Raw genomic sequence first — 23,906 nt, 5'->3', positions numbered from 1 at the left:
TTTTTTTCTGGTTCTTTTGTTTTAGTGAGGGGAAAAAATCAATTTCAGTTCAATCCAATCTGATTTCCCACCCTCCTCCCTGAATTTTCAGTTCAGCCACCAAACCAAAAGAACAGTTACACATTCAGCTCTATTATAGTTGCATACAGGAAGGAATCTTCTTCCTGAGTACTAATGAGTTATGGCCCTGTGGAACAAATATAATTAGGTAGTGTGTCTTAATCCATATGCACAAGGAGGTTAAGGTTTCACAGGCCTCCTCAGTTTTAGCATTACTGAACTCCTGAACTCTTTAACTTTCCAGCCTCAAAGCTATTTCAATATAGACTTTTGTATGGAATAAATAAGCACAGTGCAGCAGTTTCTTGCCTACTATTAATGGAATAGGTCCCACTAAATAGATTAATGATCAGTACTTTGGATAAATTATTCCTGTCTGAGATTATAAGTATGTCTGTGATAAAGAGAAAAGATGGCCATTACTACGCGTGATGTTGGCCCCTCTGCAGTTGTTATCAGGGCTTGAAAAACCTTAGTGTGAAGGACATAAATACTGCAACCCTGAGATCTAGTGTCCATGGGGAAGCAGACTAGCATAGCTGTAGCTGAATAAGCTATGCCACTAAGGTTCTGCCAATCATTTTCTCCATGTGGATAAGCCTTCAGTTTTTGTAGTAACCTTGAGAGTGAAGGGTAAGAAAACAATACATACATAAAACTCCTGATTTTGTTTTATTCATTGGACTATACAACAAAATATTTCAACCTAGCCAGCCAAAAGTACTTTCATTCTAGTTTAATAGCTCCACTGATCACAAAAGTTATTTGGCTTCTAATTCCTTCCAGTCCTTTTTTGCTCAAAACATGTATGTCTTCTTTTTTAAATCTAACATGTATTTAAGATGACAGGTTTCAGAGTAGCAGCCGTGTTAGTCTGTATTCACAAAAAGAAAAGGAGTACTTGTGGCACCTTAGAGACTAACAAATTTATTTGAGCATAAGCTTTTTCATGATGAAGTGGGCTGTAGCTCACAAAAGCTTATGCTCAAATAAATTTGTTAGTCTTTAATGTGCCACAAGTACTCCTTTTCTTTTTATGTATTTAAGAGTGTCTTAATATTGTGGCTGTGTGGTACTTTGAGATTGTGATAGAATATTTTATACGCCACTCCCACACCTTGATAAAAGTTTTCTTAAAAAATCTCTGAAGTGTGAAGGTATGGCCAAAAAAGAAGAAGAAAAGATAAATGAGTTAAAGTAAGCAATAAATCAGAAGGCAAATTTGTTGTTTGAAACAAAGACCTCCATTGAGAGTGAACAGGTGAATAAAACAACTGAATATACCAGGAATCAGAAAGGAAAACAAGATAAAAGGAAGAACACCAATCTCTATTCTCTTGAAGCAGACCTATAGGAATCTTTTGAAGAAAAGCAATTAAAGTTGGAGTGTGAAGGTGGAAAGCAGACTAAATTTCTACCCGACTTCTCCGGTAAAAGTACCAAAGGCTCCAGAAAGGTTGTTTGTCTGGCTAAAATATCATCTTATGGCAAATTTTGCTGCAAATCCTGGTTTGTTAGTGTGTGGCTAAATGTGAAATCTAAGCTAACAAACCTTTTGAACTGCTGACTCTCAAAAGCTGAGAATTAAATTTCTTTAGTATTTCTTATGATATACTAGTAATGAACGTGCACTCATGTGGCTGCAGAAGTACCTTTGTGGTGACCTGGCATAAGCTCAGAAGCAATATTAATGTCATTTTTAAAATGTGGCCCTTGCAAATGGACTTGACATGCAGGGAAATGATAAGCGGATGATGGGTACATGATGATGGATCTTTATGACATTCAATCATTATCCATTAATTTTCCTATCTGTGCCAAACATAGTATAAGAGGTCAGTCACAAGATGATATACTGAATATTGATGGAGTGAGTATATGGAAAATACAAAATAATTACATTTCCTTTTTTATATGCGTTATTAATTTGGTCTTCAGTATATTTAAGAAAATGATATGCTTTTAATATCAGTCAGGGAAAAAAATAAATTATCTTCATACATATTTTCTCCAGCTATGCAGTGATTTCTAGTGCCCATTTTAAATTCTGAAGGGGTCAAAATACTCCCTCATATTTTCTCAGAGAGTGTTGACGTTGGATATATGTCTTTAACAGGAGTATATATTGCATTTTAATCATACTCTTCTTGAATGTTTTACACAATGCGCTCCCTGAGGTTTCAGTCGCTCCATGTCTCGCTAGCAAGGGACTACATATTGATCAACAAAAGGTCTTGGACTTAAGTTTCTGCAAACCTTTCCTATAGGGAAGGTTTCTCTTAATATCAACAAGTTGCGGAGGGACCTGTGAAGCAGAACCACCACGTGAGGGAGCCATTCAAGAGATGCAAACCCACTGCACCATGGAGAGCCCAGAAAGTAGGTATTCTGCAGCTCTCAGGAAGGTAGAGCAGGGCAGGATGGGGGATCTGCCTCTGTGTGGATTCTTCTGTCCTCCTCCACTGGAGGGAAGGACGGGGGAATGCTAATTCAGCAGTGGGGTAGGTTTATCATGGAATCATAGGACTGGAAGGGACCTCAAAAGGTCATCTAGTCCAGTCCCCTGCACTCACAGCGGGACTAGGTATTATCTAGACCAGTGGTGGGCCACCTGCGGCCCACGAGACATTTTGCAGACGTTGACCATCCACAGGCAGCTCCTAGGGGCCAAGGTTCAGTGTTCCCTGCCAGTGGGAGCTGCGTGAAACGGCGGTCAGAAAGTCCCAGTAGCCAGTCACTTCCCACAACTCCCACTGGCCGGGCACGGAGAACCACAGCCACTGGGATCTGCAGAGGGCAGTGCCTGCGGACAGTCTACATCCACAAAATGTCTCTCAGCCCACAATCATCTTATCCGGATGGGCCACATGTGGCCCGGGGGCCGCAGGTTGCCCACCACTGATCTAGACCATTCCTGACAGGTGTTTGTCTAACCTGCTCTTAAAAATTTTCAATGATGGAAATTCCACAACCTCCCTAGGCAATTTATTCCAGTGCTTAACCACCCTGACAGTTAGGAAGTTTTTCCTAATGTCCAACCTAAATCTCCCTTGCTGCAATTTAAGCCCATTGGTTCTTATCCTAGCCTCAGAGGTTAAGAAGAACAATTCTTCACCCTCCTCTTTGTAATAACCTTTTTATGTACTTGAAAACTGTTATCATGTCCCCTGTCAATCTTCTCTTTTCAAGACTAAACAAACCCAATTTTTTCAATCTTCCCTCATAAGTCGTGTTTTCTAGACCTTTAATCATTTTTGTTGTTCTTCTCTGGACTTTTTCCAATTTCTCCACATCTTTCCTGAAATGTGGCACCCATAACTGCACAGAATATTCCAGCTGAGGCCTAATCAGCGCGGAGTAGAGCAGAAGAATTACTTCTCGTTTCTTACTTACTATACTCCTGCTAATACATCCTAGAAAGATGTCTCCTTTTTTTGCAACAGTGTTACACTGTTGACTCAAATTTAGTTTATGGTCCACTATGACCCCCAGATTCCTTTCTGCAGTACTCTCTCCTAGGCAGTCATTTCCCATTGTGTATGTATGCAACTGATTGTTCCTTCCTAAATGGAGTACTTTGCATCTGTCCTTATTGAATTTCATCCTATTTACTTCAGACCATGTCCAGATCATTCTGAATTTTAATCATATCCTCCAAAGCATTTGCAACCCCTCCCAGCTTGGTATCATCCACAAACTTTATAAGTGTACTCTCTATGCCATTATCTAAATCATTGATGAAGATATTGAACAGAACCGGACCCAGAACTGATTCCTGCAGGACCCCACTCATTATGCCCTTCCAGCATGACTGTGAACCTCTGATAACTGCTCTCTGGGAACAGTTTTCCAAACAGTTTTGCACCCACCTTATAGTAGCTCCATCTAGGTTGCATTTCCCTAGTTTGTTTATGAGAAGGTCCTTTGAGACAGTTTCAAAAGCTCTACTAAAATCAAGAATTACTAAAGTCAAGGTTTCCTCATTCTGTCCCCCCCGTGTATTTCCCCAGTACCCAGCGCAGCTACTAAGACTAAGCTCTGGGGTCTGTATTTGTCCAAGACCATGCTTGCACAACCTCTACAATAGTACTTCTATAAATCTATGTCAAAAATAGTCACATTTTGCTCTGTATTCACATCAAAGGCTACCGTGAATTAATTTGTCTCCATTTTATATAGTTTATTGTCCTTGTCACTCAAACAATTTATCCCAGAATATGAATGCTAAATATATTCTGTGAATAATGGCAGAAATATGACCTTTCCGGAATGCTAAATTTTGATTGACTGGCTCACCCTAAACTAACATATTTTTAGGGACACAAAAGTGTTTGTTGTGAGAAATAAAGCATTTCCTATTATCAAAAACCTCAAGTAAAGCAGTGAATGCCCAAGAAACATGTCTGGAATATATAAACAGGCCAGGCAATGAAAATACAGACTACTGAAAAGGTCAGGGAGCTGCAGTAAGGTATTTCTCTAGCAAAGCATGTCTTCAGCAGACTGTCACAATTCCCAGAAAAACAAACCAACACACCAGGATTCCATGCATTCATTTCCCTTGTGATAAATAATCTAACCATTTGAGAAGCTACAGGATTATTTTATTAATATAGTGCCATATCCTGCACTATGTGCACTTACTGTGTCAAAGCTCTCTGTATCTTGTATGCCATAGTCTTGTGACATCTGCACACCTTCCTGTGTTTAATGCATTTACCCTCACAATACCATTATGAGGTAGGGAAGTACCATTATCTTCTTTTTGCAGATGGGGAAGTAAGCCACAGAGAAGCTAAAGCTTGAATCCACAATGGGATTTATATGTTGCAATGTTCAGTGTGGCAAAAAACTTTACTTTTAGGCACCTCAAAAATCACTGGAACATTAAGGCAATCTGCAAAGCCTGAGTTAGGCCACCTATACAATGGGGGTGGGAGGAGATATTGTTTCATATTCTCTGTGTGTATATAAAGTCTGCTGCAGTTTCCACGGTATGCATCCGCTGAAGTGAGCTGTAGCTCACGAAAGCTCATGCTCAAATAAATTGGTAAGTCTCTAAGGTGCCACAAGTACTCCTTTTCTTTTTGCGAATACAGACTAACATGGCTGTTACTCTGAAACATGTGGAGATAGTGGCACCTAAGAATGCAATCCACAAAAGACAGCACTCTAGGCAGGGAGCAGCCTAAACTAGCCCATGTTGAAATGGGTGTGTGCTAAGCCTGACCCCACTCTTAGAGATAGGTGCCTAAGTCCAGGCTGCAGGGAGACCCCTGTCTCAGCAAGTGACCCACAACTGGGCGCCCCTCTCCTGGAGCCAGGAAATTTAGGCACTTAAGCGGTTTCCTGTGAGAAGGAGTTAGGCACTGGTTTCACTCCATACAAAGGCAGCTGGAGCTGTCTGCCTTAGTAGTTTTAGCCCTGTGATTAGAGCCCTTACCTGGATACCTAGCTTCAATGTCCCCTCCCTACCTGAGCAGGAGAAAGGAGACCCCAGTTTGAATCCTAGCTTGCAGGGCAGTGCACATACCACTTGAGCTATGGGATAGTCTGATGTGTGACTCTCTCAATTTCTCCTGTTGAAGCTGTTCCACTGTGCACAAATACTTAGAGAGTCATTGGGCCAAAAAGACACTGAACATGAGAATGACCTTGTAGTCTGGTGGTTAGGGCACTCAATAGAAAACCCAGGATCAAGTACCCCTACTTCAATGATTCTTTGGTTATACGCAGTGGACAAGCTTTAACAGGAGAGATTGAGATCCCTAGCTCAGTGGTTACAGCATGCCCCTAAGGGAGAGGGGAGACTTCTGTTCAAATCTTGCCCCCCTCAAGCAGAGCGGGGAATTGAAGTTGAGGCCACCACAGCACAGGGCTACAAGTCCTCCTCTGACCAGAGTTTGAATGGGATCCAGTAGGTAGCCTCTGAGAATACCTCTCCGCTCTGGATTCTCAGCCAGGAACCCTCTCCTGGGATTTGGCCAGGTCAGCCCTTTCTCACAAACAAGCTAGAGAGAGAGAGATCTGCCATGACTAGGGCACTCACCCATGATCAAGGAGACCTGTTTTCAAAACTCTGCTCTGCCTGCTTTGAAACAGGTGTTTCACATCCCATGTGAGTGCACCACTCACCAGGCTCTTGGCTGTTCTTGGGTAGGTGTCTCTCAGCCTCTCCTGATCAAGCTGTGCTGCTTGCAGTTGGACTGCTCCCAGGAATGAAGATCCACTCAGGTCAGGGTAAATTAACCAGACTGTTATTAACAAGGGTTTGCCAAAACACACTGTTCTCAGCAGCACAGCCCAGTGTGCACACACACACCGTTTATTGCCTCTCTTAAAGGGGCAGTGCATCAGCTACCTAACTGTGCCTGAGTATAATACTTCTCCACCACCACCACCCCTGTAAACAAAAGTAATTTAGACATCATTACAAATATTCCTGCTCAATAACAGCATTAGGAGGTACCATAGTCCTACTCTTTGGGTTTAAATCTTCTCCCTTGACTGGAGTGAGTGTTGCTTATTGTATTTGTAGGCAGAGCCATAGTGTCATAATGTGACTGTAACTCTGTTGTCTCTTCTCTCTGGTGCTGCCATATACAGAAATGTCACTGATTATGATTGTGACTTCTGTCAGTCTTTGGAGTGTTTCAGGCACCTTTTTCTGAATATGGTGCAGACAACATGCCAAAGGGCTTACTTTTGAAGCACTACCTTCCACACAGAGTGTTGAAAGTAGCAGCACAGGAGACAGCAAACAGAGCTGTAAACAGGGGAGTTTCAGTGGGAGTTTGAAAGGGGAGTTTGTCTTGTGGTCCTTGTTTGGGGTTTGTTTTTGCTGTGGGTGGTGGTGTTTTGGTGTGGTTTGTGTTTCCCAGATTAACAGGATTTAGGTGGGAAGGCTATGACTCATTCAGAGGCAGCAGTGGGAGTAACCCATGTCGTGGAAGACACAATGAAGATGACGGGATGTGGAAGCTGTGGTACGTACATGACCCTGGAGGGGGCACCTGGTAAGAGTTTTGTCTGCATGAAATGCCGTCTGATAGAGCAGATGGAGGAAAAGATCCGAGGTTTGGAGAGGCAGGTGGAAAGTCTGGTTAAGTTTAGAAAGGGGTTCAAGCAGATTATGGAGCAAAGACATGAGGTATCTGAAGGGAAAAGCTTAGACTTGCAGGTGGAAGCAGGACTGAGGAATTCTGAGGGGACACTGGGTGAGGAAAGTGGTCAGTGGAAGCATGTGACTAAAAGAACTAGGCAGAGGAAAAGACGGGCTAGGGAAGGAGAAATAGAGCTCAAGAACAGCTTTGCAGAGTTGGAAAATGAAGAAGGGGCTCAGCAGGTAGTCACTGAAGGTGGAAAGGCAAGGAAGAAGAGAAGAGCATCTAGTCCTATAGGAAAAGGGGAAGAGTCAATGGAGACTACACCAAATATGAGCCCCAGGAGGACACAGGATGGATTGAAGAGGATTACAAGGGAGAACAGGAATGGAAAGAACTTGCAGCCAGAGGGAACAGGGGATAGACTGGAGAATAGCATCATCACCAGGAAAAGACTGGTCTATGTGATCAGGGACTCTTCACTGAGAAGAATAGACAGGCCTGTAACCAAAGCTGATCTAGAGAATAGAAGGGTGTGCTGTCTTCCAGGTGCTAAGATACGGGATGTAGACCTGAGGTTGAAAAGGATCCTAAAGGGAGCAGGAAAGAATCCCCTAATTATCCTTCATGTGGGAACAAATGATATGGCTAGATTCTCGCTGGAAAGTATTAAGGGAGACTATGCTAGGCTGGGGAAGACGTTTAAGGAAATCGAGGCTCAGGTGATCTTTAGTGGGATTCTGCCTGATCCTAGAGAAGGGCAACAAAGGTGTGACAAGATTATGACTATCAACAGATGGCTCAGGCAGTGGTGCTATAAGGAGGGCTTTGGGATGTATGGCCACTGGGAGGCATTCATGGACAGAGGACAGTTCTCTCGGGATGGACTTCATCTGAGTAGGGAAGGAAATAGACTTCTAGGATGGAAGCTGGCACAACTGATTAAGAGAACTTTAAACTAGGAATTTGGGGGAGATGGTTGGGAGATGTCCAGGTAATCTCCATGCCGGAGAGGGAAGAAAACGAAGTAAGAAAGGATACAGCCGTGGATAGGAGAATGTATATAAGGAGGAAGAGCAGTCTGGATAGCAGTCTAATAGGTTATACTGGCTGTAGAATGACCGTGCCTAAAAGGGTACAGAATGTGAGCAAGGCCAAACAGAAAAAATTAAGATCTTTGTACACCAATGCGAGGAGCCAAGGTAACAAAATGGAGGAACTAGAGCTACTGGTGCAGGAAGTGAAACCAGATAATATAGGAATAACAGAAACATGGTGGAATAGTCATCATGACTGGACTACAGGTATTGAAGGGTATGTGCTATTTAGGAAAGACAGAAATAAAGGTAAAGGTGATGGAGTAGCATTGTATATCAATGATGAGGTAGAATGTAAAGAAATAAGAAGCGATGGAATGGATAAGACAGAGTCTGTCTGGGCAAAAATTACACTGGGGAAGAAAACTACTCAAGCCTCCCCTGGGATAGTGCTTGGGGTGTGCTATAGATCGCCGGGATCTAATTTGGATATGGATAGAGCCCTCTTTAATGTTTTTAATGAAGTAAATACTAATGGAAACTGCATAATAATGGGAGACTTTAACTTCCCAGATATAGACTGGAGGACGAGTGCTAGTAATAATAATAGGGCTCAGATTTTCCTAGATGCGATAGCTGATGGAATCCTTCATCAAGTAGTTGCTGAATCGACTAGAGGGGATGCCATTTAACATTTGGTTTTGGTGAGTAATGAGGACCTCATAGAAGAAATGGTTGTAGGGGACAATCTTGGTTCAAGTGATCATGAGCTAATTCAGTTCAAACTGAATGGAAGGATTAACAAAAATAAATCTGCAACGAGGGTTTTTGATTTCAAAAGGGCTGACTTTCAAAAATTAAGGAAATTAGTTAGGGAAATGGATTGGACTGAAGAACTTATGAATCTAAAGGCAGAGGAGGCCTGGGATTACTTCAAGTCAAAGCTGCAGAAACTATCGGAAGCCTGCATCCCAAGAAAGGGGAAAAAAATCATAGGCAGGAGTTGTAGACCAAGCTGGATGAGCAAGCATCTCAGAGAGGTGATTAAGAAAAAGCAGAAAGCATACAGGGAGTGGAAGATGGTAGGGATCAGCAAGGAAAGCTACCTTTTTGAGGTCAGAACATGTTGGGATACAGTGAGACAGGCTAAAAGTCAAGTAGAGTTGGACCTTGCAAAGGGAATTAAAACCAATAGTAAAAGGTTCTATAGCCATATAAATAAGAAGAAAACAAAGAAAGAAGAAGTGGGACCTCTAAACACTGAGGATGGAGTGGAGGTCAAGGATAATCTAGGCATGGCCCAATATCTAAACAAATACTTTGCCTCAGTCTTTAATAAGGCTAAAGAGGATCTTAGGGATAATGGTAGCTTGACAAATGGGAATGAGGATATGGAGGAAGATATTACCATACCTGAGGTAGAAGCGAAACTCGAACAGCTTAATGGGACTAAATTGGGGGGCCCAGATAATCTTCATCCAAGAATATTAAAGGAAGTGGCACACAAAATTGCAAGCCCATTAGCAAGAATTTTTAATGAATCTGAAAACTCAGGGGTTGTACCGTATGATTGGAGAATTGCTAACACAGTTCCTATTTTTAAGAAAGGGAAAACAAGTGATCTGGGTAACTACAGGCCTGTTAGTTTGACATCTGTAGTATGCAAGGTCTTGGAAAAAATTTTGAAGGAGAAAGTAGTTAAGGACATTGAGGTCAATGGTAAATGGGACAAAATACAACATGGTTATACAAAAGGTAGATTGTGCCAAACCAACCTGATCTCCTTCTTTGAGAAAGTAACAGATTTTTTAGACAAAGGAAATGCAGTGGATCTAATTTGCCTAGATTTCAGTAAGGCGTTTGATACCATGCAACATGGGGAATTATTAGTTAAATTGGAAAAGATGGGGATCAGTACGAAAATTGAAAGGTGGATAAGGAATTGGTTAACAGGGAGCCTACAGCGGGTCCTACTGAAAGGTGAACTGTCAGGCTGGAGGGAGGTTATCAGTGGAGTTCCTCAGGGATCAGTTTTGGGACCAATCTTATGTAATCTTTTCATTACTGACCTCGGCACAAAAAATGAGAGTGTGCTAATAAAATCTGCAGATGATACAAAGCTGGGAGGTATTGCCAATTTAGAGAGAGACTGGAATATCATACAGGAAGATTTGGATGACCTTGTAAACTGGAGTAATAGTAATAGGATGAAATTTAATAGTGAGAAGTGTAAGGTTATGCATTTAGAGATTAATAACAAGAATTTTAGTTATAAGCTGGGGACGCATCAATTAGAAGTAACGGAGGAGGAGAAGGACCTTGGAGTATTGGTTGATCATAGGATGACTATGAGCCGCCAATGTGGTATGGCTGTGAAAAAAGCTAATGCGGTCTTGGGATGCATCAGGCGAGGTATTTCCAATAGAGATAAGGAGGTTTTAGTACCGTTATACAAGGCACTGGTGAGACCTCACCTAGAATATTGTGTGCAGTCTCCCATATTTAAGAAGGATGAATTCAAACTGGAAGAGGTACAGAGAAGGGCTACCAGGATGATCCGAGGAATGGAAAACCTGTTTTATAAAAGGAGACTCAAAGAGCTTGGCTTGTTTAGCCTAACTAAAAGAAGGTTGAGGGGAGATATGATTGCTCTCTATAAATATATCAGAGGGATAAATACCAGAGAGGGAGAGAAATTATTTAAGCTTAGTACCAATGTGAACACAAGAACAAATGGATATAAACTAGTCATTGGGAAGTTTAGACTTGAAATTAGACGAAGGTTTCTAACCATCAGAGGAGTGAATTTTTGGAATAGCCTTCCAAGGGAAGCAGTGGGGGCAAAAGACCTCTTTGGCTTTAAGATTAAACTCAATAAATTTATGGAGGCGATGGTATGATGCAATAACATGTTTTTGGTAATTAATTGATCTTTAAATATTCATGGTAAATAGGCCCAGTGGCCTGTGATGGGATGTTAGATGGGGTGGGATCTGAGTTATGGCAGAAAATTCTTCCCTGGGTATCTGGCTGGTGAATCTTACCCATCTGCTGATCGCCATATTTGGGGTCGGGAAGGAATTTTCCTCCAGGGCAGATTGGAAGAGGCCCTGGAGATTTTTCGCCTTCCTCTGTAGCATGGGGCACGGGTCACTTGCTGGAGGATTCTCTGCTCCTTGAAGTCTTTAAACCACGATTTGAGGACTTCAATAGCTCAGACATAGGTGAGAGGTTTTTCGTAGGAGTGGGTGGGTGACATTCTGTGGCCTGCATTGTGCAGGAGGTCAGACTAGATTATCCTAATGATCCCTTCTGACCTTAATATCTATGAATTTGCTTGTCCAGTCTGATCTGCCAATATCCAGATTTAGCTTCTAGTACATTGAATACACTTCCTGCGGATAGTTTGTGAGTGATGTCATTTAGGATTGTAGGCTGTAGTGTTCCTGCATTATTGCTTTGGTCAGATCTTGCATGTCTGTGCTAACCTGGATTACCCAAGTGTTTTTTTCTTTTCTACTGCAACCATCAACCTAACCCAGTCTGAAGGATTCTCCTCCTTTTCAATTATATCCAGCAGTTCCATATGCTGAAGTTCCTTCTTCACTTTGGACCTTATGGTTAATGGCAGTCACCATGATGCATGCACTACTGGAACTGCATTTGTAGATAGATTAATTGTACAATATCCTGGTAGACATCCTTTGTCTTCAAACACATCAGGAAATCTTTTCTTAATTTCCTCTGCTTTGAGAGGTCCTTGTATGGATTCCACTGACATTAGGATTTTTATCAGGTGTAATGATTTTAAAACTGTCACTCCTAATACTGGTTTTTCTGGTATATTTAATATATAGAACTCTAGATTCTGACATTTTTTCCTTGTACTTGCATTTAACATTCCATATTCCCACTATGTGGAGTGGATGCCCTTCAGATACTGCTAGTTGCACGGACACAGGTAATGTTAGTGTCATAGTGGTTCCTAAATTCTTCTGACATTCTATCTCAGGGATGAGGTTTACTTGAATCCCAGCGTCAATTTTCAATTTCATGTCTATTTCTCCTAGACTTATTAAAATAGTTACATATGCTTCAACATTAGAGCCCCAGGAAAATCTTATTTTTTATAATTATAATTTCATTTTTGGGCATTTCTTGTTATTTTGTTTTATCCATCCCGCCCCACTCCCAAGGCATTCAGACCCTGCTCAGGGTGGGGGGGGGGAAGAGAGGGGGCGGTCTGAGGCAGGTTGGGTCTTGGTCCCAGGCGGCGGGGTGTGGTAGGCCTCATGGTGAAGGGGGGTGAAGAATGAGCCTGCCCTGTCTCATGGGGACCCTGATGGGGTCTCCGCTCTAGGCATTGTGACCTGTCACATGGGGTCACAGCATTTCTCAGGTTTGGCATCACCTCCCCTCTGTCATGATGATGGGAGGTAGCCAGGCCAAAGCTGAGTGAGTGGCTTTGTGACCCTGCATGCCAGGTGCCAGTCTCTATTAATCACTATCCTAGTTCTTATTCTGTATTGTAGCCCAAAAGCACACTGTGTCCTTGTGAAACTCCTCTGCCATGGAGGTATTCTCCAATTTCATGCATTGTATGCCCTGTGCTTTTCTGTTTGCCAGTGTGGTATGTTGGTGAAAAGTGGTGTGTTTTGTGGTACTTCGTCAATATCTTCCCTACTGCTTTGCATGATGCAAGCTACATCTGTGGCAACCCTGTTTTGTCCCTGCCTTTGCTACAAGCTTGTCTTGCATGGATACAACATTTAAGCTGTTCCACTTTGTATAAATAATTAAATATTAATTAGAGCAGGGACCCATGTTCCCTCTAATTTTTGACAGGCCATGTGTGCAAAAAATTTCTTCTGTGCAAATTTTTGTGTGTGCGATGTTTCGCCATGTGCATGGGGTTTAGGGTCTGTGTGCATGTGCACAGCTTAAAGGGAACAGTGGCAGGGACTTGACCTTGGTTCTTCCATATTCCAGGTGAATGCCCTAGATACTGAATTATAGAATCAATCTCTCTCTCTCTTTCCTTCTTTGGCTTCATTGGCAAGATACGTGGGGGAATGCCTAGTTTGAGAATCCCAGGTAGGTGCAGGTGTGTGCTAGGGAGAGAAATGGCTCAGCAGTGTCAGGAATTGAGCAGCTTTGTGTATGCCCGCTGGCAGAAACTTAACCACCTAAAAAACTTAACTGGTAGAAACTTAGGTACCGAGGGAATGTAGGCACCTACAGTGTTAGGTGGCAGCTGGGTGGGGGTTTTGAGTCTCTCGATGGTGCTTAAATGTTGGATTTAGGCACCTAAAGTGGCAGTTAGGCATTTAAGTCATTTTGTGGACCTAGCTGCAAGTACTTAACATTATGGAGCTGGAAATTTTGGGGACTACCACAGTACAAATAATAGTGATAACAAGTGGCCTGACACCAGTTTTATCCTTGTCAAGATCTCAACAGAGCTGTTCCCTGACTCAAGAATGGCATAAGAGGCACAGGCATCAGGCCATCCAAACTGAATTGCACTACCCCAGGCCTTAGATGTTTCTGCAATAGCCAAGCAGTTCCAGGGTGTCACTGCAAAGTAACATATCCTGCAGGGAGAGGAAATGGAATTTGTGCTGTTTCTGCTGTGAGGCTCCTGCCACTTTAAAGCCAGCCCAATAGAATGTGGGGCTCTGGGTTCTGTCAGGGGCAGTTGGGACCAGGCTCCAGCTGGGTTGTTACATCTGCTCCGTTTTAATTTGTTTGGATTCAGCCATTAGTTTTCTGGGACACAGACTCAACAGAACCATAGCAGAGAGGCTGAGGGGCTTGGATTCCTTTGTGGAGAGGCGAAGTCTAGGAGACAATGCTGACAGGGCATATGTTGTGACTAGAATTGAATGAATAATTTGTAACAGATAAAGTATTCAGTAAATTTTGCGTCTTTCTATTCACAGATTGGTGAATTTTCTAATTTTTACCTCAAATTGCCTTTGGTCTATTGTTTGATATTCAAAATTTGAGAAATGATACGGTTCCCTATTTTGGTAAGTGTGACTCTGCTTTTCAGATTTAAAATTTGAGCTTAATTTGAAATTTGAACTATAAATTCCCAGGAGCTTTTGGACTAGTCAAAATCAATCAGCTGAATGTTTGTGGGAAGTGAACACAAGAAACACAAACACATCCAAAGAGAATTTAAGAATGTAAACAGATATTCCTGATAATTTTTTGCAGTATTTGCCCAGCTCTCAGGGTGGCATTGTCTCTCTGTCATGCTGTATCCCGATGTGCCAAACATGGAGATTCTGATTCAGTCTGGACTCAGTCACTTTTGCACTGTCTCAACAGGAGTTTGCCTAGTAAGGAATGACTAAAAGCAAAATAAGGAGTTTGGTTTATACCAAGCCAAGGACTAACCAACAGTCTATATTTAGGAATTTTTCCTGACTAAGGAGGTGGTTGCAGTATGAGTTGAGGCTGGATCAAAGGAACTGTCCCTCCCTATGCCCTTGGGAAGTGGCAACAGAGTTGGAAGTTCTGACTAAGATGGTAGAACAGGAGATATATTAGGATATTCTACTTATGGTACTTAAATGTTCCCCATTATTGTAGAATCAGAGCACCGTACACTCTTTAATGTATTTATCCACATAAAAATCTTATTATCCCTATTTGTTATTTCCCTGTTTGTTTGCAGATGCGGAACTGAGGCACAAACAAACAATCTAAATAATTTCCTTGAACTCATGCAGAAAATCTGTGGTGGAAAAAGTAATTGCATCAAGGCCTTCTAAGTCCCTGCGTAATGGCTTAACCACAGAGCCATCCATCCTTTCTACTTCAAACAGGCTACTGCCCCTTACATTGTGTCTTCAGAGAAAGGCTGTTTAAGGAGCTGATTCTTCGTGTGACAATCAGGGTTATTAAATTCTCCTATTTCAATTCCTGGCAGGATTGGTTGGTGATTCTGAGGATCCCAGGAGGTTATTTCAATCTTGTAGATTCCTAAATCCATTTTAGTGGTTGGAATAATGGATTCCCTAATCGATGGGGACAATGAAAAGGATGACATCCAAAATGCACCTCAGTCCCTGGGAAGCTTTGTGAGTCAGGGTAGGTGTGCTGCTCTGATGAGTGATGTGAGTTAGGAGTGGTCCCTTTAATGTAACATTCTGTGACATCCAGAGGCTACTGAATGGCTGAGGCTGCCGTCAGTGTCCAGAAAATGAACTGGGATAGAGGCTCTCTTTCCCATTTCTTTTTTTTTTTTTTTTTTTGCATGTGGATTTGATGCTGGTAAAGGTGCTGGCTGACAGCTCTACAGGTCGTTTACATACGGAGCAATTATGGCACATCAGCAACATTGCAAGATTCACACATATTGTGTGTTGCCATTGCATTTCACTCCTGCTCTGGAGGGCCCTTTCAGAGTTTGGGTTCTCTGCTGTACCTGCCAGCAATCGAGGCTGGGTGATTAGTTCCATTTTTTTGTGATGTTGACCCCTGCTCATTTGGAACTGGACTGAGACCCATCAAACTAATTCCCAACAGAGGCCACCAATTGGCTATTAGATCTGAATGACTCTTGGTTCCTCATCAGTTCATTTGCCCTGAGATAAGGTACTAGTCATTAAATACTTCTAGTAGAAGATGTCATTTCTTTCTACCTGCATACTTCTGATCAAGGATTTGTCTTTCCCACTCCTGCAGGTTTAAAACAGATGTACCTTGACCAGCTGTTCTGTGATGCTACACTGGTGGTTGAAGGAAGGAGGTTTCCCTGTCACAGGTGGGTTTCTGCTCCATGCTGCATTCAACATGCTAGTAGCTTCTGGATATAAGAACCAGAAACTACATACTGTTGAAACAGGACAAGAAGTTATTTACTTGGGTGAAGCAACCTAGTCTAGTATACAGAACGCATAGCACCATGAAAAGACTTAATAATAGGAGACTATCTAATTTGTATAAATGGCACCTTTCATCATAAAAGATCCTACAGGGAACATTTCATCTAGAAATGAAATGCAGCCGACAGGTGCAAAACACATGGTAAAACTCTAGTGGGGAGTTAGAATCATAGAATATAAGGGTTGGAAGGGACCCCAGAAGGTCATCTAGTCCAACCCCCTGCTCGAAGCAGGACCAATTCCCAGTTAAATCATCCCAGCCAGGGCTTTGTCAAGCCTGACCTTAAAAACCTCTAAGGAAGGAGATTCTACCACCTCCCTAGGTAACGCATTCCAGTGTTTCACCACCCTCTTAGTGAAAAAGTTTTTCCTAATATCCAATCTAAACCTCCCCCACTGCAGCTTGAGACCATTACTCCTCGTTCTGTCATCTGATACCATTGAGAACAGTCTAGAGCCATCCTCTTTGGAACCCCCTTTCAGGTAGTTGAAAGCAGCTATCAAATCCCCCCTCATTCTTCTCTTCTGCAGGCTAAACAATCCGAGCTCCCTCAGCCTCTCCTCATAAGTCATGTGTTCCAGACCCCTAATCATTTTTGTTGCCCTTCGCTGGACTCTCTCCAATTTATCCACATCCTTCTTGAAGTGTGGGGCCCAAAACTGGACACAGTACTCCAGATGAGGCCTCACCAATGTCGAATAGAGGGGAACGATCACGTCCCTCGATCTGCTCGCTATGCCCCTACTTATACATCCCAAAATGCCATTGGCCTTCTTGGCAACAAGGGCACACTGCTGACTCATATCCAGCTTCTCGTCCACTGTCACCCCTAGGTCCTTTTCCGCAGAACTGCTGCCTAGCCATTTGGTCCCTAGTCTGTAGCTGTGCATTGGGTTCTTCCGTCCTAAGTGCAGGACCCTGCACTTATCCTTATTGAACCTCATCAGATTTCTTTTGGCCCAATCCTCCAATTTGTCTAGGTCCTTCTGTATCCTCTCTCTCCCCTCCAGCGTATCTACCACTCCTCCCAGTTTAGTATCATCCGCAAATTTGCTGAGAGTGCAATCCACACCATCCTCCAGATCATTTATGAAGATATTGAACAAAACCGGCCCCAGGACCGACCCTTGGGGCACTCCACTTGATACCGGCTGCCAACTAGACATGGAGCCATTGATAACTACCCGTTGAGCCCGACCATCTAGCCAGCTTTCTACCCACCTTGTAGTGCATTCATCCAGCCCATACTTCCTTAACTTGCTGACAAGAATACTGTGGGAGACCGTGTCAAAAGCTTTGCTAAAGTCAAGAAACAATACATCCACTGTTAACTTAGGGTGCTGCAGGATATGGTGTAGGTTATCTCAGAGATCTCCCATCTAAATACTAAACAAGCTCCTCCCCCGACCCACCGCTTAACTAGGAGAGAGCTGATGAGATCAGAGCTCCCAGCTGCCAATACCACATGGAATCTCTTAGCATGGTTGCCTCTCTTGCTGCAGGGTGCTGTTGGCCTCAGTCAGCCCATACTTCCGGGTCATGTTCACCAGCTCCTTCAAAGAGTCCCAGGACGGGGAAGTTTTGCTCAAGGCTATAGCCCCCTCCATCATCCAAAGCGTGCTGAATTATCTCTATTTAGAGGAGATATCACTTAATGCAGAGACTGCTGAAGAGTTATTTATCGCATCCAGTAGACTCCAGATCCTCCCACTAGAGGAGATCATTAGCAGGTAATGCTCAATGACCTCACTGGTCTCCTCCTTGTACGTAGGGTGGTTATGATATAAGATTGTGTGTGTCTGTCTGTATGTGCTGTTTGGGTATAGATTGGCTGCATTATTTATGTATTGGGGAAACATCTCACAGCTGCAACACAAGCATTTCAATAAAATGTAATTTAAAAATCAACATATCTGGCCAGATTCCTGCATAAACATTTTGAAAAATTCTGTTGTAGAGAAGCTGAATGACCCAGGGATAAGAATATCGTATCAAAGAGGATTTGACTTCTAGGTTGTTGAGTCAAATTCAGTTCTGAGTAGAATGTACAAAACACCAGAACAATTAGACCAGTTTTCAGTTAAGCAGAAGAGAAACCAAGGACTGCATGTGCTGTAAAATCTGGAAGGGCTCTATCCAAAGACTGGTTGAAGCACCCTGGAAAAGGGCAGTAAATGTGACCTGCCCCTTCCCGTGTTGAATAAAGTTTATAGATTAAATACAGGGTGTCCACCCCTAGGGTTTTCAATCTGGTATCAGCAGGACATTAACATAAAATAGTCAAGGATGCCCTGCCTGTTTTCCTCGCAGTTTAAAGGAACTTTGTCTTTCCCCAAAATCTCATGAGATCATGTTATACAGTGTGTAAGCATGGGCAGCTAGCGCCTGGCACAATGCCTTCTGCCTGAGGCCCCGCCGCCTCCCTCCCCTACTTCTTCCACTCCCCCTCCTCCACCGGAGCACCAACCCTCCCTGGCAGCTGCCTGCCCGCACTCCCTAGCCCAGGGCCGTCCCACCCCAGTGCCCCCAGGCCTGGAGCACTGGCCATGCTGAACACAGGGAGGCACAGTGCCCCCCAGCCCCAGAGTGCTGCGCATCATGGCTCCAGCAGCACCCAGGCGCCTCCCTAGTGCTGGATGGCCCCATCTGCCTCAAGTCCCAGCCACAGGCTGGCCCATCCCAGCCCAATTCTGAGAAGAGAAGCAGCCTGCCTGGGCAGGGGCCAAAGGGGACGTGGCAAGCAGGAGGGGGCCTTGGGGCAGAGTGTGGGCAGGGCCGTGTGGGGCTGTTTGTGGAGGCTTAGCCTCCCCTGGCCTGCAATATCTGCCACTTGTGTGTGTCGAGAAAGGTGGGCAGTGAAGAACCACTCTTATAAATTATCCCAAGTGAAACAATTTGTTCTAGAAGATGAGGAACTATTTATGTCCAGTCCAATAGAAGCTTGTGTGGTTTGGGAGAGGTCATGTAGTCTAATAAGGGAAGGTATTAGGTGTAGGACTCCTGGGTTCTATACTTAGCTTTGCTACTGCTACCCTTTGTAACCTGGTTAGGTCACTTCCCCCTCCGTATGTCAGTTTATCATATGAAAGAATGCTTATACTAACAGTGACAGACTTCATGGAGGAGTTGTGAGATTTGATGAATAAATATTTGTTCTTGAGTTTCCAAGGGTACTGCAGAAAGGCAAAAAGTATTATTTGTGCAGTATCAGATATCAAGACAGCTAGCAACCCAGAGTCATACATAGAGAGCTGGGTGAAATATTTTTGACAAATACTTTATTCTCCAAAAAATAAACTTGGGTTGACCAAAAACTATTCACAAATTTCATAAGAATTCCACTTTTGTAAGTAATAAAATAGTCATCTGAACAGGGAAGTGGAATCCAGGTCTCCCACATCTAAGGAGAGTGCCCTAAGCACTGAACTAATAGAATCATTCTGCTTCGGTCTCTGGCCCAATGACTATTCCGTTATTGATATACAGTGGCTCAACTTCAACAGGAGAGAATGAATGAGAGGTACCCACCCCAGATACTGTATAGCTGGATGGTTAGGATTCTCTCCAGAGAGGTGGGAAACCCAACTGCTCTAGTGACTATTTAATTATTTATACAAGGTGGAACAGCTTCAACAGGAGAGACTGAGCGAACCCTGCCCCAAAGCATCCCACAGCCCAATGGCTATAGCACCCTCCCGAGACAGAGGTGATAGAGTTTTCTGTCCAGGATCAAATCCTTCCCAGCAGAAGAAGAATATAGCTTGGGTGAGTGCCCTAACCCCTAGGCTGAAAGTTAGACAGGAGCTGCCTCCATCTCCCAACATTTTGCGAATCTAGCCCAGGATGAAACAAACATTTTGTTCAACCAAACCAAAATGTTCAACTTTTTTGATTCACTGCAATTTTCAGATTTTGTGTTTTGGTTCAACCTAATGCAATTTTAAATGTTATTTTTAGAACTGCCAGTTCCAAATAATCAATCACCATGCCCTACACAGGGACAACCAATTCTCTGACACAATCAGGAGACTGAACTTTCCTGGGAGCTCCTCAGCGACATTTATTCCCTTTGTTATTTCTTCCAGATTCTTTGTGAAGAATATTTCCATGGAGAACTGCCTTGGGATTTATGCACTGGCTTATGCCCACAACCACAAAGATCTGCTTCATACAGCCATGCACCACATCAGCTTGAATTTTGGGTCCATCTCTGAGGACTATGATTTCATGTGTCTGGACCTCAGCACTTTGACCAGCATCATCTCCTCGGATGACCTTGTAGTGGCCTCTGAACTGGTTGTCTACCAGGCTGTGCAACGCTGGGTGAGGTTTCAACCAGCCGAGCGCCTCCCAATGCTTTCTGTGCTCATGAGGCACATCCGCCTTCCTTTCCTGACCCGTGAAGCACTTGCAGAGATCCAGGCAGACTCAGAACTTTATGGGGATGTTCAGATGTGGTGGAAACAACTGGTTGGGGAAGAAAGGCTGTGGGAGAGTGAGGGACTCAGGCAGGGTATGTATGATGAGTGTATTGTGTGCATGGAGCTGCACAGGTACAGGATTCAACATGTGGAGAATGACTATTCAGAGTTTGACATTCATTCTGACTTGCTTTCTGGAATGGATTGTTTTGATCCTTATACAGGAAGGTGGAAAAAGCTGCCAGGTTTGAAATGCCTGCAACATCCTGCCAGCACATCTGTGGAGCACAAACTTTACCTGTCTGGAGGCAAAAACAGAGATGGCTCTTGTTCAGACATTCTTTATGAATACAATTCTTTTACTGGCCAATGGATACAGCTCCCCTCCATGTCTGTGCCCCGGGATTCACATGGCTTTCTAGCCTGTAACTTGAAGCTGTATGCTCTTGGGGGACGGAATGACAGACATGGACTCACTTCTGCTGAGAGCTTTGACTTGGTGCAGAAGGCATGGACTCCCATCTCCAACTTGCCATTTCGGCTGATATATTTTGCTTCCACAGTGCTGAAGAATAAGTTGTACCTAATAGGTGGAGAAGCTTTGGCAGTAGTACCTAAGCTAGTTTATAGCGGCATTCTGATCTATGACATTAACTTAGATGTGTGGACTCAGATGCCTCTGGATTTTAAGTGCTATGAAACAGCTGCTATCTCCATGGATAATAGGATCTGTGTTATTGGTGGGTTCTGTGAAGAAAAAGGTAGACAGCTGACTCCAAGAGGCACTACAGAAGTCTTTCTGTCCAGTAGAAAATGTTTTTACCTCAACGAAGATGGCAAAGTGTGTCAGGAAGTTGTGATTCCAGAATTACCAGAAACATTTGCCTTTGCTGGTGTGGTTTGTTGGCAGAGGAGAATCTACTTGATGGGTGGTGTAAATTATTATCGATTATGCAGCAGGATTTTCTACTGGGAACCAGGTGATTCTAGCTGGACTGAGTGCCAGGAACGTGTTCCAAGTATAGAGGGGTTTATCAGAATATTTAAATGTGTGACACTGAAGATACCAAAAAATACATTCTGCCCCTTCTCCAAGAAATATCAGTAACCCCACTACCATCAGAGTTATAGATTGCCGCTTTTCAGACACTTGCTAGAGCCTGACCCCTTCACAGTGCAACTAGCATTGAAATATCCCCTCCAGGAGAACTCTCTCTGTCCCTAAACATCAGTTTACCTCACTCATGCTCACCTGGAAATCAGTGATAGTTTTAAGATTGACTTCAGTGGGATCAGAATATGTTCCAGAATATGAATTCAAATGGGTGGCATTCGAGATAGATTCTTGGTTCACACAAGGAGCTGGTTTAAATTCAGTCTCAGCATCACTTTGCTTATAACCATTTTAATACTTCTAGACATTAGTTAAAGGGCATAAATCCTTTTCTCCTCGTTCCTTTTCCTGTCTATTGCTCTCTTCCTTTTACCCAGCTATTGAGATTAAATCCACTGGAACAAATTTCTCCCTAGGGTAACATCACTGGAGTCAGGCAGGGCCAGCTTTAGGAAGTGCGGGGCCTGATTTGGTGGTGCTCCGGGTCTTCGGCGACACTTTGGCAGCTGGTCCTTCACTCGCTCCGGGTCTCCGGCAGCACTCTGAAGACCCAGAGCGAGGCCCTCTTAGGTGCCGGTGCAGAGCCCTCTTAGGCGTGGGGCGCAATTCGGGGAAATTGGCCTAAAGCCAGCCCTGGAGTCAGGGGTAAATTTGGCTCATTGTATTCAGCTGGAGAATAGTTTTGTTCCCCATATCAATGTGGCTGTGTTTCAAAATAGTTGTTTATGGTGGTTGCTTGGTGAAGCTTGCAAACTGTTGCTCTCATGGATTATTGTAAACAGTAAGATCTTATTAAAGCCCTTTCCTTGTAATGGTCAGACATGAGTTCTCTCTCACAGCAGGTGTCTTTCCTCAATGATAAAGCTGAATAAAGAAAATGTTATTAAAAATCATTTTAATATGGTCTTTGTTTTGGTAATAAAATATGAAGATTTTCACTTCCAGCCTATTCAATGATTCAAACCCAACCCTAGTCATTACCCAATTGAAAGTAAGTACCATTTAGTGACTTCTCTGTAAAGAGTCACAACAACATGTCAGTGTAGTTCCTAGTGGGCAGGAAAGACCAATAATTTCATGGGTCACTCTATTGTCAAGCTAAGCAGAGAGGCTATTAACTGAATCACTCACAGAATCATGGAATCATAGAAATGTAAGGCTGGAAGAGACCTTGAGAATCCATTAAGTAAGTCCAAACCCCTGCACCGTGGCAGTACCAAGGAAACCTCAGCCGTCCTCGACAGGTGTTTCTCCAACTTGTTTTTAAAAGCTTCCACTGATGGATGCCCGTGTCTCCTCATTTACTTAACCATGCCGATGTTTAAGACATGCAGTACCTCATTCTCATAGTAGTCTATGCACCAACAGAGGAATCTGTTGTCTCAGATAAAGATCAAAATTGGAACATCTAGTATGCACATGATATCATGATCCTGGGTGACCCTGTGAACTGGGTTTGAACAGGTCATTGGTCATTATGGTTCAGGGACACCCAATGATAACACTCGCTGGTTGCTTACATTCCGTGCCTCCCAGAATCTTTCCATTCTTGGGTCATGGTTCAAGTGGCGATGCATACAGCAGATGTCATGGATCTCTCACGATGGTGTCACTTAGAAGGAGTTGGACCACATTGTTACATACAATAGGTGTCTCTTCGCCTCCTGTAGAGTATATCATGGTGCAGAATGAGCAGGAAACATAGATCACCATCTAGTGGTCGCCCTTATGGCGTTGATGCTCCAGTGAGCATGTTAGCCCTCTGGGATGTTGAAGAAATTTGACATCGATGCACTCCATGTGCCAGGTTTAACCAACAGGTTTTGTATTGACGTCAGCAACAGATTCTCAGTTCTAAATAATCTGCCAGATGATGTGGAGGTTGCCTGTTCTCTGTTCACATCTACCCTCAACCAATCTGCTGAGCAGATGATTGGCTATAGGCATCCAGAACACTGACCATGGCTATCAGAGAAGAACTTCCAGATAATTAAATTGAAGGCCGCAGCCTGCCAGCATGGTGATAAGTACATTCATAATCGGCTGAAGTGAAAATTTAACACCCTGACACTCCGCGATCATGAAGCATATTATAACCAAGTGGTGGATGATGTCGAATTTGGCTTAGCCAGGGGCAACTTGAAGCCAGCATTCCGCACCATTTGACTTGAAGCCAGCATTCAGTGGTCAAGAGGTAGTCACTACAAACAACATCCTAAACGACAGCCAAGGTCATCCATGTAAATCGGATGTTGATATTCTCTCACTTTGG

General features: G+C 43.3%; 1 protein-coding gene across 1 annotated transcript; it reads left to right on the top strand.

The window, feature by feature from the left end:
• The first annotated feature begins 15,219 nt into the window (after positions 1–15,219).
• Positions 15,220–21,628, top strand: LOC125630154 (kelch-like protein 6). The gene is made up of 4 exons (XM_048835751.1): positions 15,220–15,301; positions 15,899–15,977; positions 17,602–17,829; positions 20,185–21,628. Exons 1-4 carry the CDS (start codon positions 15,220–15,222, stop codon positions 21,626–21,628), a joined length of 1,833 nt encoding a protein of 610 aa, XP_048691708.1.
• Positions 21,629–23,906: the final 2,278 nt, after the last annotated feature.

Source organism: Caretta caretta, chromosome 1, assembly GCF_965140235.1.
Source record: "Caretta caretta isolate rCarCar2 chromosome 1, rCarCar1.hap1, whole genome shotgun sequence".
Taxonomy (NCBI): domain Eukaryota; kingdom Metazoa; phylum Chordata; order Testudines; family Cheloniidae; genus Caretta; species Caretta caretta.
Note: the sequence above shows the minus strand (reverse complement) of the source record. Positions and strands in the feature narration are given on the sequence as shown.

Excerpts from the sequence above, each read along its gene's own strand:
- LOC125630154 (XM_048835751.1), top strand. The coding sequence starts at position 15,220 with ATGGATTCCCTAATCGATGGGGACAATGAAAAGGATGACATCCAAAAT. Across the intron at positions 15,302-15,898 it reads GGGAAGCTTTGTGAGTCAGG|GTTTAAAACAGATGTACCTT; the intron begins GTAGGTGTGCTG and ends CCACTCCTGCAG. Across the intron at positions 17,830-20,184 it reads CTAGAGGAGATCATTAGCAG|ATTCTTTGTGAAGAATATTT; the intron begins GTAATGCTCAAT and ends TATTTCTTCCAG.